The sequence below is a fragment of the Battus philenor genome, unplaced genomic scaffold (genome assembly GCF_028537555.1).
Source record: "Battus philenor isolate CCGP_79_NKW_IND1 unplaced genomic scaffold, ilBatPhil1.0.hap1 SCAF_30, whole genome shotgun sequence".
NCBI lineage: Eukaryota > Metazoa > Arthropoda > Insecta > Lepidoptera > Papilionidae > Battus > Battus philenor.
In genome coordinates, this window is record NW_027181694.1 from 4,782,559 (window position 1) to 4,802,193 (window position 19,635).

At 33.3% G+C, this 19,635-nt stretch overlaps 2 protein-coding genes across 2 annotated transcripts in view; both read right to left on the reverse strand.

Annotated features, from left to right (window-relative positions):
* Positions 1–905, reverse strand: part of LOC137927289 (serine-rich adhesin for platelets) — a 64,762-nt gene extending 63,857 nt beyond the window's left edge. The window contains exon 1 of the mRNA XM_068771073.1: positions 417–905. Coding sequence (XP_068627174.1) covers positions 417–606 — 190 coding nt within the window. The 5' untranslated portion in view covers positions 607–905. The remainder of the gene's footprint in view (positions 1–416) is intronic.
* A 6,370-nt stretch (positions 906–7,275) lies between these two features.
* On the reverse strand, positions 7,276–19,274 carry LOC137927419 (uncharacterized). Its single transcript, XM_068771226.1, has 5 exons — positions 19,113–19,274; positions 16,608–16,744; positions 11,156–11,329; positions 9,094–9,550; positions 7,276–7,757 (listed from the first exon to the last, which is right to left on the reverse strand). Exons 1-5 carry the CDS (start codon positions 19,168–19,170, stop codon positions 7,717–7,719), a joined length of 867 nt encoding a protein of 288 aa, XP_068627327.1. The 5' UTR covers positions 19,171–19,274; the 3' UTR covers positions 7,276–7,716.
* Positions 19,275–19,635: the final 361 nt, after the last annotated feature.

The following is a 19,635-nucleotide window of genomic DNA, read 5'->3' on the forward strand; positions in this document are numbered from 1 at the left end:
TATTTATGGTATGATAGTGAATGTCAGACATTATTCCAAGAGGGAGTGGAGTTGAACATAAAATCATATAGTTGATATAAATTCACCCGTCTTCACCTCAAGTCTATAACCAAATAACTAAAAGTGATATAATATATAGCTGAGTATAATATCGAACTTATTGACGTTTTTTGCTGCCGTTGGCCGCGAATTTTACTAATCGTATCTCTAAAAATAATTATTTCTATAAACAAACCATGTAGTCATCAAAGAATATATTTTATGTAAGGATACACACAAGTTAAACGTCTCAGTGAATGAATGTAATTATGAAGGGCAAATGTTTATAAAAAGGGCTGACAAAGAGAATAAAAGTCTACTCTTTTGCGCCCTATTTTCAACATGACTGTATTTTTAAAGAGATCCAGACCACTCACCATCTTGCCAGGGATTGGCGGGTTCGAAGTATTTGGTCACCAATTGCTGGTCTTTAGGAAACGAAACCTTCCTAGCTTTCGTGGTTTTCTCACATTCCCCGTCAACACTTGTACCGTTTTTAATTTTCACAAAATCAGATATTTGTTCACTCGTGGTCGGACATGTCGCTTCTTTATCATCGGCAGACATATCTAGCGCGTAAACTAGTATCACAGAACACCATTAATAACAACATTTAGTAAATATTATCCCATATATTATACGCGAATTCATTTAATACTATTGTTGACACAAAGCGCGCGCGTAGTCGCACATGGCGCGTTCTCAACACCGCACTGCATCAATCGCGCCGGCCATTGCCTATTTTTTTCGAGTTTCGTTGGTTTATTTAGTTTTTTGTAGTGCGTTTCAAATCAAAACATTCTGCACCGTTCGTATGCCGTTTACCGCCATATTGGATTGAAGAAGACAAAAGGATAAAACACAACGGCCGCCGCCAGAGCCCGCCTTGCCCTCATCGAGTAATGTTGGCAGCGTGAAAAAAAAATGTATTCATATTCGCCAGACAATTGATACTAGAAAATCCACATGTTTAATCATTTCCACGGAGTGCCCTGCAACTCCATGTATCTATCATGTCATGGAGGTCACAGAACCAAAATTTAACGCTAAAGACCCATGGAAATAATAACTAAAAAAAAATTATTAATGTATAAAAACCTAAGATCTTAAATTGTTTCAAATAATAACATGTTTGTAAATATGTACACATACACAACATACTTTTACTAGTTCCCTTCCCTGCATTTATCAGAAATATGTTCCTTTCACGTATTCATAAAAGTGCGGTAGAGAGAATCTAAATTTAATTCTGCCCGTCGAATGAAGAGTTCAGTTGAATTTTACTATTTAAGGAAAACTAAAATTGAAACGATATTTTAGAATACTTTTGAAAAGGAATAATAAATTTTCCATTCTACGATAGATGGCAAGATAAATTAATTTTAAAACGTGTTCAAAACATAACTAAACGTCTAGATTGTAAAACAATCATAGAGATGGCGTTACCGATAATAATAATTGTAAAATCAATCTACGAGTTACATATTTTATGTTGTTAACGATATATTTTAGGCATTGCAAGCGTGATGATTGAGTAGTGTGCCAAGTATATATTGCGATGGCAAGATGGCTTGTGATTAGGTGGATTCTCTAACAGATGAACAGTATAGAAAACTTTGAAATTTTCGTAGTATTTACGAATAATATATAGCCTTACACGAATAATCAGTTTATGCCAACGTTCCAAAAGGCAATAACACAATTCCAAAACATGTATTCCCCGCGAAATCTGGTAGCAGGGGAAGTAAAAATTTATAAAAATGTTGCCAGAAAAGCACTAAGTCATATTAGTAAGGCGATATCTACTATATCTACATTATATTATTTAACCCTTAAATGCATAATGATGTAAAATTGCAACGTACCTTAAACGTAAAATGAGAGAGAAAATGCATAGTGTTGTACATATGCAACATTAGGTTTTTTAAAAAAGTAAGTTTAAAAAATATTATATACATTTCATTTTTTTTGCCCTGCATTTTAGTGTTCTTATCTGCAAGATAATTTTTTTAAAGTATAAATAAAAGTCATGCATTTAAGGGTTAAAATACCTTTACAGTCGTGTTAAATTTGTGGAGCGTTATATATGATTAATTTTATATAAAATTGAGTAATACACTTAGTTTTTATTACAAAATGAGTTTGTGGTTTAAATTATATAAAACATTTTTTCAAAACGCACGGATATACCAGAAGATTTTATTAATATTTGAGATATTAAGAAAAAATCTGATAATATCAAATGTATTTAACCACAGAATGTTACAAAATCTGGTGAAGTTGCCTCTTCGAAATGACACTGGTATGAAAATGAACAATGACTATATTTAAAATGTAAGTAAATAAAACTTACGAAATGTTATACAGTTATGTATAACATAAATTATTGTTGGAAAATTATATAGAAAAATAGACAAGGACAACAAATGCCACCAAAATATGTTATATTCTTTTCTTGCTTTTAATTGTTTGTTCATAAACAATGGTGGTATTTAGTAGTATGTCTCCGCCACTATAATTCTCCAGGCATTTTTGTTTTATAGAGCCATGCACGCTTTTATTCTTTTAACCTCTACATAGCAGACTATAAGCTTCTGTAGATTCCATGAGCTCCTTCATGCAATTTGTATATTATTTAATATTATTGACCAATATAAATAACATTTTAATGCCCGAGAACTGCATGTTATAGACAAAAAGAATGTGGGTTCTGTCTCGCTTACGAATTGTGAACACCAATTTTTTTTATCACGCCAACGACAACCTCTGAGTTTCTCATGGACACCAGAGGATCCATCTAGACCACTTTGGGAACTAAGAGTTTAAAATATCACTCTTCAATTTTTGGACTCGACTATATCGTAGCCTAAAACAACAACTGCGTGGGTCCTCCAGGAGGATTAGTCCAAGACTACCAGATTGTTTGATGTACAGAATATGGTTGGTGTTTCGCTACATGATAGAATCAGATACGAGGAGTTCGTACCTCGAAGAATTGCTCATTTGAATCTCTGGGTCGAGCAGATTGCTCGTGCAACTGATAGTACTTGGGGCTAAAAGATTCTGGTGGACCGAAGTCATAGCTAAAGTCGCGGGGAGTCACTAGGTGCTGGCAACGCAGCACCAGTCTTCGTAGCAATCTTAGAGCGAGGTCTATGCCTTGGCTATGGTCCCTGCAATGGGTTTCTATCGGCTGAAAAAAAAAACTACAAATAAAAAAGAGTACAATGAAACACAATTGGAATAATTAAAGTTATTTATTTAAACTCAACATCACATAATATGGTCATCATCATCAGAGATTTTTTCACTTACACCTAGGTTACTTGTATATAAAAACATACACTATATTTATAAAATTCTGTCTCAATGTGACAGATTTTTTGGCGGTATTTTTTTTATACAACTGTCACATGTCTTTGACATGGTACACGAAATAATATTTATTAATATTAATTGTGATTGAAAAATGACTACATGGGCTTTTGTCCGATTTTTTTACATATCATTTTAACATTGTAATTATAATACACTAAAACCCGTTTTGTGCGGTGAATATAGACAACATATAAGAAAACGTATTTAAAAATCGCAAAAAATCTCCATGAGTATCTATTAAAAATAATTTTAAGGACAAAATTAAAGTAATTTTTAAAATTTTTAAGGACGGCATTAAAATCTCAAGTATAACTCAAAATGTCACAAAAAAAAACTAGGAATTTTTAACATGTACAACCACCCTTCGTAGTCTGACAATACGCAAACTTCCTTGTGGTAAAGTGATCAAAATATAAATCGCACTCGTTAAGATTTAATTTTTTATACACAAAATTATCTTACTAGGCGCTGGTATATATCTCGGTGGCCAGATATACAAAATCCTGTATCAATTTGCACAAAAAAAATAGCACAATTAAAAGTCGCACACAAACTAGTTTCAGTGTGTATGTAATTAAAACAATTATGTTAATGTTTCAAAACATTAACATTTGTAATTTTTGATTAATATAGATGATTACACTATAAGCAACTGTAAAGAGATCTAAAGATGCGTTTACATGCGATTACTTAAATATATGAACGAGTAACAATTTTAATTTAAAATGTTAAAAAAATCATTAACTGGTACATTTCCAGTCTTTACATCTGTTAAAAAATTTATACTTTTTTTTCTTTTTCGAAACAACACTATATATCCTTCTTTTTCTTACAAAAAGTTGTACTGCCATTTTGCAACTGATATAAACGCATCTATATACGATTACTCGATGAAATAAATTGTGCATTTTCAGGTGTTATCTTAGTCTACTGAATACAGTAGAAAAAAATTTCCTTCATCATTTTATCTATAGCCACAGCTGGGCATTGGTCTCCCACATAAATTTCTATCAAAATCGATTTGAAGCAGCTAGTCGATTGTTTTCTTACAACGTTCAACGCTAGCTTGACGGTCTGTGATCTCCGCTCCTTACGGCCCTAGCGGCCTTAATATTTCCATTAAAAGAGGGATTTCATTCATTCATCATTCATTCTTATTCACGAATACGTTCTAAAACTCATATTTCACTATAGTTATAAGATTTTTACCAGCTTGTGATGTTTTTGTACGATAAGTACATAATTGATTTCTATAAAATATGTTTTATAATAAAATAAATAACATTAAAACCTTTTTTTTATATATGTATGCTACGTATTCTTAAATTGGTCATTGTTTATCTGGACAAATTAGAGAAATAATTATGAATTTGGTGTTGAATTTCATATTACTTTTTAAAAAAATTGTGTATCTTCATAATTCATATATAATATTCGCCTAAACATTAGGTTGAGGATAAGTATTCGCAATCAGTATGGATAAACTTGTGGGATTCACACACGGCCAGCGTGTGCAGACGCAGTCAAATGTGCGAGCGGGCGCGCTGTAGGAGCGAGAAAGACAGGCTACTGTCATGCGCCGTGACAACTTGTCAAGCAATTCAAATAAATATAGCCATGTTTACTAATAAACAGGAGGAGTAATTGAGTTGTAATAAAATCTCTTTGACTGTACTATTTGTGACTGGCTGGTTTTGACGACATTAAAAAGGTTTATTCCGATTATTTGGACTCAGATCTGAGTCTAAAGAAGCTGTAAAATCCAAAACGGCTAGTAGTATCCAGCACCAATCGAATAAAGCATTAGAAAGTTACATAAAATAAGCTAGGTGATAAAATTCTGTTTCATTCTATTTTCCATTAAAGAGATTGAGTGTGGTGTGATATTGCAGTATCTCTACTTCCCATAACTGGTATAATTAATTTAGAAAAAATAGGAAGAGAAAAGCGGGAATTTATTAATAGAAGAAGTTTGGTGTTTTAACGTTTCAACAAAATTTAAGAGAGGTGATAATGCCTTTAGATTTATTTGGGTATTGCCTAAACTACTATATTTAAAAAAAATAATATTTCTAAAGCAACGACATCACATTACTATCTACAAAATAGTAAAATACCATTGATCAAAATGGCGCCTACATGCTGTAGTTAAATGTAAATAAATTTTGAAAAAAAAACGAATTACTATTTTTCCCAACCTAATATAAAACATAACACCACAATAATTTGCCGTCAATTTTGGTGTTGCCATTGTTGGCAATAGTACCAACAAAAAATGTTTTAGTTAAGATTTTATCTATGGTTAGGCGATTCGGTAAAATATGTTTTTATCTGTGCTCTCTCTGCTCCCTACCGCCACCGAGCACACGTGTTTTCCCTTCTTTTTAAAATTAATTCTTAATAAATTAATTCATTCTCTGGACCAAGGCCTTCTAATGAAATACAGTCCACTAAAGTCAATCCCAATCTTATACAGCCATTTACTTATCTATGTGTTGTAAAAATACTTTTGGCAAAAATGAGTATCAATACATATATATTTTTTAAAACAAAAACAATTATTTTTGCCCACAGCGACTTTTTATGGCGATGTCGCGCCGTGTCGAGTTTACTAAATATAATTTGTTACTAACGTATATTAGTCACACTTGTAACACGTTACTGCATCGCGAGAGAAATGGGGAAGACCCGAGTGCAAGTTTTTAATTTTTTTTATTTTAAAAATTGTTTACAGAGGGTTCAACTACTTATCTCTTTTTATTAAACGGGCGAGCACGAAAGACAACGTGATTAACAATGTTGCCATAATAGAGATCACATCTTGCAACTGTTTTGATGGTAGGTATTTACGTGCAGTTACTAAATCGATTTTGCATCGCGACAGTATCACTACTGCCTTGCAACAAACGTCGCCGTGTGCGAGAGGCCTAAATACAATAAAAAGATATTAGATATCCCAATGTATGAAATAAATGTGATCAAATTTATGTGTAGTTAAAACTAAGAAATCTTTTCATATGCACATGGAATGTGTATAAAAGATTTCTACCTATGTAGATTCATCACGATATCTCTGAAACCATAATGTTCAGAGATTTGAAATCTGGAAGGAATATTTCTTCCTTTTGGTGGTGGCCAGCTAAGAATAGATTTCTAGAAAATTCCACCAGCAAGGTGAGTTGATGCATTTATTAAGTTCGAAGAGCGGGCAGGCGACGGACACTAATGTAGATATAAATTTTCTTGTCAACTTATTGCCAAAGTAGTATCTCTACCCCTATAGAGAAAGAATGAATAAGGTGACTATGATTTTATAAATATTAGATTGTTCTGAAAGTATTTTTTTTCTGGACAGAGGATTCTTTTCATACCTAACGTATGAGCTGCATAATCATTACATGTTTTGTTAGGTATGTACTCCGGACACTGAAAATTTTTTAAACGGTAAAACCTTTACCTTTCAAATCAAGAGGTTATTAAACTTGGAACAGTTTTTTGCCAGCAAAGATTACATATTTTACAGGCGTACAATTCATGCTTCTAGAAAAACGGCAAAAATAGTTGTAGCAGAATTTCACATAATTTAATAATATATTTATTCGTTGTAAGAAATGTATTTAATTTTTTATAAGAAAAATCTAAATACTTTCTGAACAAACCAATATATAAATACTTAATAGTATATATACTGCACGTGAAAAAAAAATTGTGTCTTTTTTCAATATGGCAACTTTCACTCAACTTCTAGACAAAAACATTAAAAGGTAAACCCTCTTGTCCTTTTAATCTTGTATATTTTCTTTTCACCACAATAATTTGATATCATCATACCAACGTATTTGATACAAATATTATAGACATTCCTCTAAAACTTTAACAACAAAGTTTTATTAAAAATTCATTGATGGATAGACAAATTGTTTGACTGTTGGAAACATGTAAGTCTTGACAATTCCCGCCAAAAAATCTTAGCACATTGAACACATATATTTAAATTTTAAACAACAGTATATCCAATATCACTGTATCCGAATAAACATCTTAATCGTTTATAAATAAAAAAATTACGCCAAATGTCATTGGGCACATCTGACATTTCCCGCCAAGAGCGGACATTTGACATTTCGCGCCAAAAGAAAACATTTGACATATCCCGCCAGAGGTTATAAATATAAGGGCGAAACATACTCGTAACAATCAACAGCACATACGGAATAAACTTTACAAATATAATAATTTTTTGGTCTGTACATACTTGTAAATAACGACTTATTTATATATAATTTGTCTTTTGCGCCGTCACTGCGGCTCCTTTTTAATTTTCAAGTCGAGAGCGCCATCTGTGAATGTAAACAAGTAATTCTGAACAGGAGAGTCTTGTAAATGTATTTTATAAATACCTTAACAGTTCAAAATTAACTTTCGAGAAGATAAATTTTATTTCTTTATTAGGATCCACATGGGATTATTGTGTACACTATGCGAAGAAACTCAGAAGAGCACATATTGATAAAAACAAAAATGTGATTGACCTCCTCTATAATGACTTTAGCATAAAGCCACGAGGGTTCCATAGACCACAACAGAGGTTTCTTTTTTGATTATTTTTACATTAATTTAAATTCTATTATCATTAAAAATCCTTCTTAAAATAACTGATTTTTATTATATAGTATAATAAGTTTTTATTTAATAAACTTAGTAAATTTATTAGAGATAGTTTAGAGAAATTATATCGCAGTGTATTTGTGTATGTAACATTATTAATATATTGTACACGGTTGCCCAACAAAGAGGTTTTAATTGTATGTAGTCTAGAGAAAGGTATAACAAGCTTTTTTATTTCTGATGCTAAACTTATGTACATCACATACATATACGCATATAAACATATATATCTTCTTTTCCAGATCCTATGACTTCTTGTTACATCCACCATACTTCACCTTCATGTCATCCACCAAGGGAGCGGTCTACATATATACGTTCACTATTTCTTTTCTAAGAGTATTATTATTAAGAGTGTGTACTATTATTGTTACAAATCGAATGAGGAGATACGTAGATGACTAGTAATCGTCATAAGCCAGCGGACTGTAAGTTTGAAGTGGCAGTTTCACATACCAAATGAAACGAATAGCTGCTTGAGGTTCTGGGTGAAGATCATGGATCTTAACACCTGGGACATCCAAGAGGTGGACACACAACCTTAAGGTTGGAAGACGCTGGATATGGGTAGCTTTCAACTGGTTTCATTGTAAATCTAGAAGGAGGTGAAAGATCAAATTAAAGAATAAAAATAAATAAAATGTACCTAGCCACCTTAGAGTAAGAAGATGATGGAAGAAAGGCGAGGAAAGAAAGAAGGTATAAAAGAGCAAAACGAAAGATATTGTGAAGGACGAAAGTAAAGAATGAAAGATATTGTGACGCGTGAAAGAGAGTGATAAATAAAGAAAAGACTGAAAAAAAATTATTGAACAATAAAGTCCCTAATCCCAAAAAGTTATGGGTACGAGAGGCCTCCAATAGCGTGGGCCATTTAAAAAATAAATAAAAAAGAAGGAGGTCCACATCCTGTAGTGGACGTCCAAGAGCTGAAATGTGGTTGAAGCACTAATCTAAATTTGGTTTGCAGGTCAATGTAATTTCTAATTACAGTTAAAAATAACTCACCATTATTTTCATTATATACATAAGCAATCCTTCGAGGAGCGGACTGTTTCCTACCATGGCTCTTTCTTCTCCCCTCCTTCACTGACAAGTTTAGGACACCGTTCTCTCCATTTTTAACATCATCTCCCTCGTCCAGCTCCACATTCTTCTCGGTTATAAAAATTGTTTTGGCACAAATCTTCTTCTCTTTCTCTTTATAAATATGATTAACACTTTGTTGGACCAGTTTGTCTATGCGGCACTCGAAGATCTTCAGGTCCGTCTCCAGATCGTCCGCATAAATGTCTCTCTGTTCCATCTTCACCTGGAAGCTCTTTGGGTCTTCTAACCTACTTTTAAAGTTAAGGGGTTTGGTCTCTGCGATTCTAGGACTGGTATTGGACGGGTTGGTTTGAGATTCTATACTTTCTAATTCTTCTTCAGGTACCACGGATGGATCTGATCTTTCTCTTAAAATCTGTAAAATTATAAAACAACTTTTTAAATTCAAAACATTTCTTTTGCTACCTTTACACATTTTAATTTCAGATCAGACAAGCTTTAACTTCTGAAATAAAAAATATGTATATATATACACTGTAATCGCTGTACGGTATCTCATTTGCTATCTATGTATCTAATGAATTCAGGCGTTAGTTTGTGGAAGTCCATCCTAAATAAGAAAAGGACCAATATATAGCTACTTCCGCCAATGCAGTAGTAGTTGTGCAATAAAGGGCACCGCCGGCCAGACCGCTGATAAATGCGCATGCGGCAAACAATGCAAATTACACAACTACCACCGTTAAATCACACGTGTTTCACCCCTCCACGGGGCATCCTCAGGAGTAATGTTACACCGATTAGTGCCGAACATAGAGACTTTTTACATTTGACTCTACTACTGCATGGCGGAAGTAACTATATATTGGTCCTTTTCTTACTTATGTATTGCATGGTGAACGGCAAACATATATTCCTTTCACTTGTTTATTAATTCTCTTTAGTGAATATGATAATAGATAGAGTCGTGGCTGAGCTGTTTTGGGCACCTTGGAGGTGAGATCCTATACTCTTAATAGAAGACCAAGCTAGGGGTTACAGGCACTTGTGCCGAATCACTTCATAGAACGCCACCTTAACCACACAAGTATTGGCGGAATCTACAATGTTTTAGCTCAGCATAGGGGTTCTGAAGAAGCCTTTGAATTTATTTACTATAAAGAATTTTGGACTAAACACCATCAGAATTCTATCTCCTCAAACCCTGAAGATGTTAAGGCCAATGGGCAAGTGGTTTGCATTATTACATATACCAGGGGTGGCTAACCTAAGGGTCGCAAGCCACATGCGGCTCTTTGAAGGTATTTTAGTGCCTCTCGATGAATGTACTTGAGAGCCTTTTTATTTTTGTTTATACATATTTAAAAAAATATGTCATCATATGATTCAAATTTTTTTTCAAATTACTGTGAAGTAAAAATTCAATATACATATTTCGTACATTCATTTAGGTTCAATAAATAAATCTGTAAAAAAGTTTCAAACTCAGTTTTGCATAACTTTTAAACACGTGTTTAACTGTGACTCGGGCAAAAATTTCAAATTTCAACTTCCAATACCAAGATGCTTGGCCACCCCAGTATGAACCATTTACAAAAAGAAAATTGCGCAGTTTTAAAACATTTAATAGCATATCTGTGTATAGCTAACAACAATTCTGTTCAGATCAAGGCTTAAACAAGTTTTATTAACTTATATCGCAAGTTAATCAACCTAACGCCCATTGATTAAGAACTTGGTGCAGAGTGAGCGTGCGGCGGTGTGTTTTCAACGCCTATAGCATACATATATATAAATATATATAACTAAATATATATGACGGAACTCTGGAGTTTCGGCCGACGTCAACAGATGGCGCTAGTTGTTCGTAAACGTGTAAAAAGGGTACTGTTCGGTAAAATCGACATTAACAAAGAAGTCTCGACAACGACACGACATACACACACACGCACGCACGCACACACACACACGCACGAACGTACGCACGCACGCACGCACACGCACACTTTTTAAATATTACCTGCACGAGATGGCGCCGTAACCTCACGCAGTGTGCTCTCATGAGATCCCTCCGAGAGATGAGGTCGCGGCGCTCTGACAGGGCGTCGTCTCTGCAGGCCCTCACTGCCCTCAGCTCCCGCGCCAGCCTCCGCAAATGCTCCATGCTCCTTCGCCGACTGTTCTGTGATGCGAGCTGATGAAAATATTTATTTTTTGATATTTTTTTATTCGAATTCAAAAAATCTTGTTCAAGTAGGTCTTTACACGCACTTTTGAACCTGCTTTTTTCAAAATAAATTTAACAATATTCTATGTGTACATTATATCAACCATATAAATAAGTCAACAGTGGAACTTGGTCCACACATATCGTTCAACTAAAGACTCTTGAATGCTATAATTCATTTAATAATATACAATTTATACATTTTAGAATTAAAACTAAAAAAAGGAACGTTTGAGATATCTTGTGAAACTTTATTACATATACGTACACTTAGAGAAACGAATAACTTAACCAAATAAAAAAAATAAAGCAAAACTGGGGTTATAAATTTGTTTTTATTTATTTTATTTATCACGTGTCTGTCACTAGAGCCATTAGTGTTCTGAACACCGAATGGTCCGTGTAATAGCGCGTGGCGAAATATGGCCGACAGAAAAGAGCATGAAACCCGACGCGAGCGTGACGGATGATATTTCACCCCCGTCTTACCGTGTACATACCTAAGGCGCGGTACAGTTGTATCGGTAACATTATAATGAAATGTTAAGCTATTAATAATGGTTAAGAATGATGACATCTTCATTTTAAGTAAGAAAAGGACTAATATTTAGCCACTTCCGGAGATGCGGTCGTAGTCGTGCAACAAGTGCACCGCCCGCTAACCCGCTGATAAATGCACATGCGGCAAAATTATTATTACTTAGGATGGACTTCTGCAAAATAACGCCCGATTCCATTAAATATCTTCATTTTAGCCGTGGGAAGTCCACAGCTGGACATCAAACTCCTTATTTGATCCCTATAGATTTTCAATGGCAGAGCCGGTTGGGAGCGGCCTGCAATCAGGGCTTACATTACACCAATGAGTCCGTCTTATAGATTTTTTTACATATAAATAGCCTAACTATACTCCATTTATTAATAAAAACTATGAAAAGAATGAAATAAATAAATAGTATAAAGGAAAAGAAACGTCACGGTGTCTGGTTAGTCGGCCAAATATAAAAACAGTTGCCGACTTGAACTCTAAGCGATACTACCTTGCTACTCGATTATATCGCATAGCATTCTCCGTCGGTTATCTTAAATGTTTATGTTACCTGGAAATTTAGGTTGTTTATAGAATATCAAGTTTGACATTTGAATCATGTTTACACTTTGTTAAGTACCTAGACCGTAAGCAGTGTATGTGTAGACTCTTTGACCAAAATACTGTTTTGAGCTTTGTCAGCTCCTATGGCCACAAATATTGCGTGTGTTAGCTGGTGAGGAACAATCATACACTACAATTAATATTAAACTTCTACGCTTTCGTAACCAGCACCGAAGTTGGACGACATACACTGGACACGCCGAGTGTACCAGCGCCGCATTTAGGTGGTATCCATTTGCCGTTTGTTATATTGCATTGTTATTAAATTGATTCCTCTAAGGCAGGGCTTCTTAAACTATGGGTCGCGAACCCAAATGGGGTCGCGTGGCAAAATTCTGGGGTCGAGAGATTTTAATGTCAAATATTTATATATACCATTTTATAACATCACTAGAGTTGGCGGAATACAGGGGACTTGCAGCGTCTAGACACGCGCATTTCTTGAAGGTTTTAAACTAATATAAAGGCAATTTTATAATTTTTTTGCATTTTTTAATTTCAGATTTTTGTATGTTTCAAAACGAATTCTAAAACTACATATTTTCATATGTATTTTGTTACCTAATAAATAAATCATCAAAATATATTAATTTATTTTTCTTTTACGTTTGTATGGGGTCGTCAAGATTTTAACAATCATAAATGGGGTCGTGAATGACAAAAGTTTAAGAAGCCCTGCTCTAAGGGTACAAACATGTTAAAAAATGCGCCTTTACTCAAAAACAATTCTTCCAGAGTACAGCATGTATTTGGAAACTAAAATATAAAAAGTATCGCCGGTAATAATAATCTAAGGTTGACAGAAAGACATTTTACTTTCGATTTAATAAATCAGTAACAGTAAATCGAAGAAGAAGGCGCGTGCAGTGCAAATGGCAAGAGACGGGAATCTAAATATGAACGTAAAAATTGTAATGTGGACTTATGTGTAGATCCCTGTTTTAAGATTTATCACAGCCAAATAAATAACTAAGAATTATTCTAACTGCTACTTTTAATTAATATACCAGTAAAATCATTAAATATGTAACACTTGTATGAAAATTCGAATATCAGACCACTGCCATGCAATATGCACACTTCGCGGCGCGCTGCCGGACTCAGTAGCGTCACTTCGTAACGTACTGCGGTAAGGAAAGGGTTAGTAATGATAATTATTTCACATGTAATAATTACAATTGCAACGTTTTTGCACGCTAGAAGAGCTTGTGGGATTCTTCTTAGGGCCAGTAGGTCTGAGAGGTAATATCACAAAGACCGAAGTAAAAGTGTGTATAGTACCCGGCGATAAATATTGCACATCGACCTTTGGAAAGAGACAATCGGCTAATATCGGTTTCATAGAGCACTATCTCTGTCCCACACTACATATGTAATAGTTTGTCAGTCGTATTTCATGCCACAGAGCCAAACAGTGGGATAATGTATATTAAATACAATGTTTTTTATAATATTTTACTTTTATCGTGATAAAAGCTTTAAAGCTATTCTACCTATTTTTTCCATCCTAGACATCACTTTAAAATGAGTTATATTTTTTTTTATTGGAATACGACAGGCTAATGTCTTCTGGCAGTACAGTCTGCATTGACCAGGAGGTCAAGCTCTTTGGTAGTCGGCTCGGTGTTCAAAAATTTTTAAATTTTCGCGAGCCGCAATTAGGAACATATTTTTAATGCATACAAAAATTAACAAAAATTATATTTTTTGAAAACATATAAAAGTAACAAATTGTATAAATAGTAAAAATGAAATTAATTTATTTTACTTAACATAATATTCCTTTAAAAATTTAATGAATAAATATTTGCTAATAGTAATGTAGGTATTAACACAAAAATGAAAACATTTAACTAGAGCCACAGATAATCTATAATCACGAGCCGCGAGTTGGCCATCCCTGGCATAGACAGACAGTAAACAATGTTTAATTGATTTTAGTATATAGTACAGCGAATTTTGAAAAGGATTTTTCATTTTATCCTTACATTATTACCTCTGAAATTATTTTAATTTTTAGATAGGGTGTATATTTTTAACAAGTAATGACTTACACAGTTAATAGACTAAGTGCTATCACGAAAACATTCTCTTAGCGAGTTTTAATTAATTTTACAGGGAAAACATTGTATAAATCAGTGATTCCCAAAGTGGTCTATATCGACCCCTAGGGGTCTATGACTATGAGGGGTGTAGTCAGTAAAAAAAATTTGGGGGTCCATGAAATGAAAATGGGAGTTCACGATGTTGGATCTCAACACATACACTGATAGTACCTATTTACTAACATTATACTATCTTATAATATCAAAACATTTACATTATTTATAAAAGTACCTATGAAGTAAAAATTTATTATAAATGTTTATAAAATTGTGTAAATTGTAGGATGATGGTATTCGCTTTGTGGTCGCAATACATTTTGAACTTGTAAAAACCTAATAAATGTATAAATTAACATGTGTTTTTACTTTAAGTTTTTAACACTAAACTTCACTACAGTTAGAAATTTACAGGAAATCAATATCAGGTAAGTAGGGGGTCTACCCAACACGGAAAAACATGGCAAGGGGTCTACGACAACAAAAAGTTTGTGGAACTCCGGTATAAATGATATTCCTAAGAAAGCTATGACGAACTATCCCCCTTCCTCGCTCCCCCCTACCCCTCCGTGTGTAGCGCCGGACGACTCTCACCGTCTGGTGTCGAATTCCAACTGGCTGCGGTTAACCGAAGGCAACCTGACACCTCGCCGCACCTCCCACGGCCCCCCGGGCTACTGTGCGTACTCCATTGCACCCACTTACAAACTAAACCATCGGAATTTTATATACAGGATGATTGAACATAGGTGTAAATGCTCTAATGAGATGAATGTACAGAGATCAATTGTTTTAGATATAATAAATAACGTAATGATAATATAGTAATTAACTATTATTTACTGTCTTCCAAAGAACCTTCAGAATTTGTACTACTAATGAAACATAACAGAGTTATCACTTAATATAGGGCGATTGAAAATAGATGTAATATCAAAAAAGATGTTTATTGATATATTTCACCCTGTATATGATTTTTTAAATGTGTCGGAATATCATTGTTTTCATTATTGAAGGTAGCGCGAGAAACACTACATTTTAAGTTTGGTAAACCCTATGTCTCACTTGGGAAACTAATCACTGATCCAGAGAAGAAAAATGATTTCTTTTTCGGTAAACGTTGGATTCGATGTCTATTAGGAATGCTTATGTCTACCACGACTTGTTGCTGAAATGGTGATGAACACTGCTGACCAGCTGAAATTTAGTTTCTGGTGAAGAAATTCGAGGGGACTGAACGCAGGTGGCGCTAAGGCAAATCCTGTTTTATAAGCAGCGAAGCTCGACAGCTCTCCCGGCAAACTCGGCTAAGTCTGCTACATTCTACCAATCTCTTAGATAGCTTATTGGGACGCTGCATGGTGTGGACCTGGCTGTCAATTCCCGTTCAGCATACCGACTAAAGTGCACGAGTGGGCTAATATTACTAACACGTCAAAAATCGTAAACACTGGGAGAAGTGACCATAGAAATTGAAAAAAAACTTCTATCTAATATGATATATTCGTCATCCTCAACATAAAGGTATAGAAGGAACATGAAGCGACTTAAAATCAAATAAGACCAGTTATAATCGTAAATGGCATATTGCCACTGATGGAATCATTAAGGTTCTGAAGTAGAAAGCGACCGACAAATGCAGCGCTGGACCTTCGCCCACAAAGTGGAAAGATGACCATGTTAAACTCGTCGAAAGATGTTAGATGCAGGCTTATTTCTATCGATATGTGATCTATGTCCATCAGTAAACATCTTGATGGAATGATGTTGGTGATACCACATGTAGCCATCAACATGCAGAAATGAATAGATCCATAGAAGAACCAAAGTCATCCAAGTAGCTTTTACAATTTCTCGAGTGAAGTGAAAGTAGACAGAACAAATCGCTAATGCAATCAACAACCGTTGGGTTAACTTATGTAGTGGGCTAGTAGCTGACATGATAATGATCCAATGAGTTAATTAAAATAAACATTATATTTTCACTTACCCTGTTTTTGATCCTTCGTCTTAAACCCTTAAGGAATGCCAGGTCATCTTCTCCGAGGTGCAAAGACTGAACCCTTGCAGAATATTTGCATGTCGGAAGGCCGGCAACCTCCTCCACTCTCATGTTGATACCACGAGCTGTAATATAACATACATACATATATATACTGGTTGTTCCTGCTAACCAATATCCCTACAATAACCCCCCAATAACCAATATACCCACAAACGTCAAAAGTCAGGCAGTGGCTAATCATAGCAAATTATTTACACAAAATTGTTTTTAACTTTTAAACTTATAAAACCTTTTTGGTTTGAGAAAAAGTAACACACACATTTGTATTCAATTTAGATATGGTGCACGCTATATAAAAATCAATGGTTTTAAAAATAATTAAAACCATAACAATAAGAAAAATAGTTTTTAAAGTTCATGTTTCTACATATCAAACTGATTTACTGTTTACTATTGGTTCCTACAGGCTGCTACTGCTCGAATAAATGAATACATGGATGATTGAAAATAATTCTAAAATCTATTTATAATTTTTGCTGACAAAGGAGCTATATATTAAACTATTTTAAGCCTTTACCCCTATAACCAATCATGCTGTATATAACACTACAATATGAAAGGCAACATAGTAAATGTAAGCATCAACAAAAGTTAATTTTAAAACTTCAAGATTCATGAGATTCTCAATATAAAACTATCCCCATATAATGTCAAGACATGAAAATGAATTCAATTAAAAGTTATTAATATGTAACGAATATTATTAAAAACATATTTTTAAATTTGCTTATTGAATGTAATCTTACAGGTGTAACACCAGATTTAATTATATTTACAATACCATAAATTTGTCCCCATATTTAAAATAGATAGTATATTATTAGAGACAAGTTTGATAATCACTTTTATGAATTTCATCAGTGTACAAATTACAAACATACATATACTATATAATTTTATTAAAGTTTATGGTTCTTACAAATGGAAGGTAGCAAGCAATTTGTGCTGGTTAATAAGACTTTAAATAGTTTTCCTCTCATTTCAATACAGAACATTTTTAGAACAATCACATGCAATAAAGCCAATACAGATGGTTTATTTATATGGTCATGAAAAACCTAAATTTGACTATAATAGTGCTGTTATAATTAACCAAGCATTTTCATGAAAAAAAAAATCAATGCAAACATTGAGTTTGTATACATTATGGAGACCAGAAAGTAATGTTTTACAAGTTTTTATTTCTAATAAAAAATATATTCACCTTCATTGTAAACAACCTTTTGCCATTTAGTATACAAATTTTCAATACCGGAGTGGTAAAAACAATTGTTTTTTCCGTAAAATATGTCAACAGAAATCACATTACTTTACTGCTTTTGTATATTTATTACATGTCATACCTGAGAGACTAATCAATGAGTAACATTATCAGACTACCACTATATTGACCTAGAAGATACCAGTATAAGTTGATTGGTTATAGATTCAAAAGCTTTAAAGATAATGCATATCTTATTTGCAGTCAATGAATATATGGTAGATCCTTTTCAAAAATCAATGGTTTCAGAAATAATAATATAGCAAAAATATGCATTTTCAAAATGGGGTATTGCATATTATACTTAATTGTTATTAACAATCTTTCTCTGCAGACTTTGGCCTGCCAGAAGTTGTTGGCCTATCACATTCCAATAAGAAAAAATAATTAATGTAAAATATTTTAAAGTAATCACTTTATACAGGATGATTTAAAAGCTTTAAAATTTTTTGCTGACAATTGGCTTCACATATATAACCAATCACTAAGTAAAGTGGTTGTCAAAATTAATTCAGGACACAAAAAGATTCAGAGGGTCACTTGTCTAACAATGCTACAAATTAACAAATAATATTAAATACATTAATAACAATATTAAAGTGTAATACATAAAATTAACAGTGAACTGATAGATGCAACTATATCAGTTATAATTTCATAAACACATAGATAAACAGATATTATTTTAATATTATTAGATTATTTAATTTTTTTACACAAAATTAATAAAATTGCAAAAATGTAATCTTTGAAAGGATTTTAAAATCATTTTTTTTTTAATTTTTATAGTTTAATATAGCGTTGTTTTAAAAATTATATGTTCAATTATATTGTTCATGTAAATAAAGTTTTTACTATACAGTACTTTTAATATTCGACAGTGAAAAATGTAACTAAAAAAAATAATACCTCGTTCATCGATTGTTTATTTACACAATTCTTTTTATTTGCTCAGCAATCGTCAATTTATGTTACATCACGAAACAATAGAATCAACCCTATTTAGAAGTCTAAATGCAACTATTTTGGTTATTTTTGTTTTATTTCGTAATATGTTATAGAAACAAAACAAAACAGGAAACAATTTTGCGTCATATTTCCAATACCTGTTGCACTGCTTCCAAGAATCGAGCTCGGATTTAAACACTGAACCGCTGTTAGGCACTCACCGTCCAATATCTCTTGATCCAGTTGATAGGATGCCGAGTGCTTCGCGAAATCATCCATTCTTCATATTTGAGGACGGCACAAACTGTTTATTATTACACAAATTCACTGCGAGTTGTTCCCATTAAAATTCTTATCAAATGGCATAGGTTAGACAGACTGAAGCTGTCACTGTCATTATTGCAGATGCTCTGCACATTCGGAAATCACCTTTCATGACTCACAACCACTAACTCACAAATAGTGTAATAAATGACTTAATCCACACGGACTATTTTGAGAAAATGCTTTTACGTATGAAACTGCAGGTATTCATAATTCAATTTAAGTAATTAAATTGTAACTGTATGTATTGGTTCAAAATATAAATTTTTTCTACCTCATTACAATATAGTTTAGTCATCCAAAGTTAGACCAGCGTCAGAAATATTTACTTCCAATGTATTTTACTACAAATTGAAACCAGATAAATTGGAATCATTTTTGTCGATAGAAATGGTTATTCTTTAAATACAGGGAAGAAAA

Excerpts from the sequence above, each read along its gene's own strand:
- LOC137927419 (XM_068771226.1), bottom strand. The coding sequence starts at position 19,170 with ATGGATGATTTCGCGAAGCACTCGGCATCCTATCAACTGGATCAAGAG. Across the intron at positions 11,330-16,607 it reads GACGAAGGATCAAAAACAGG|CTCGCATCACAGAACAGTCG; the intron begins GTAAGTGAAAAT and ends TATTTTCATCAG. Across the intron at positions 7,758-9,093 it reads TGTATATAATGAAAATAATG|ATGGCGCTCTCGACTTGAAA; the intron begins GTGAGTTATTTT and ends TTACATTCACAG.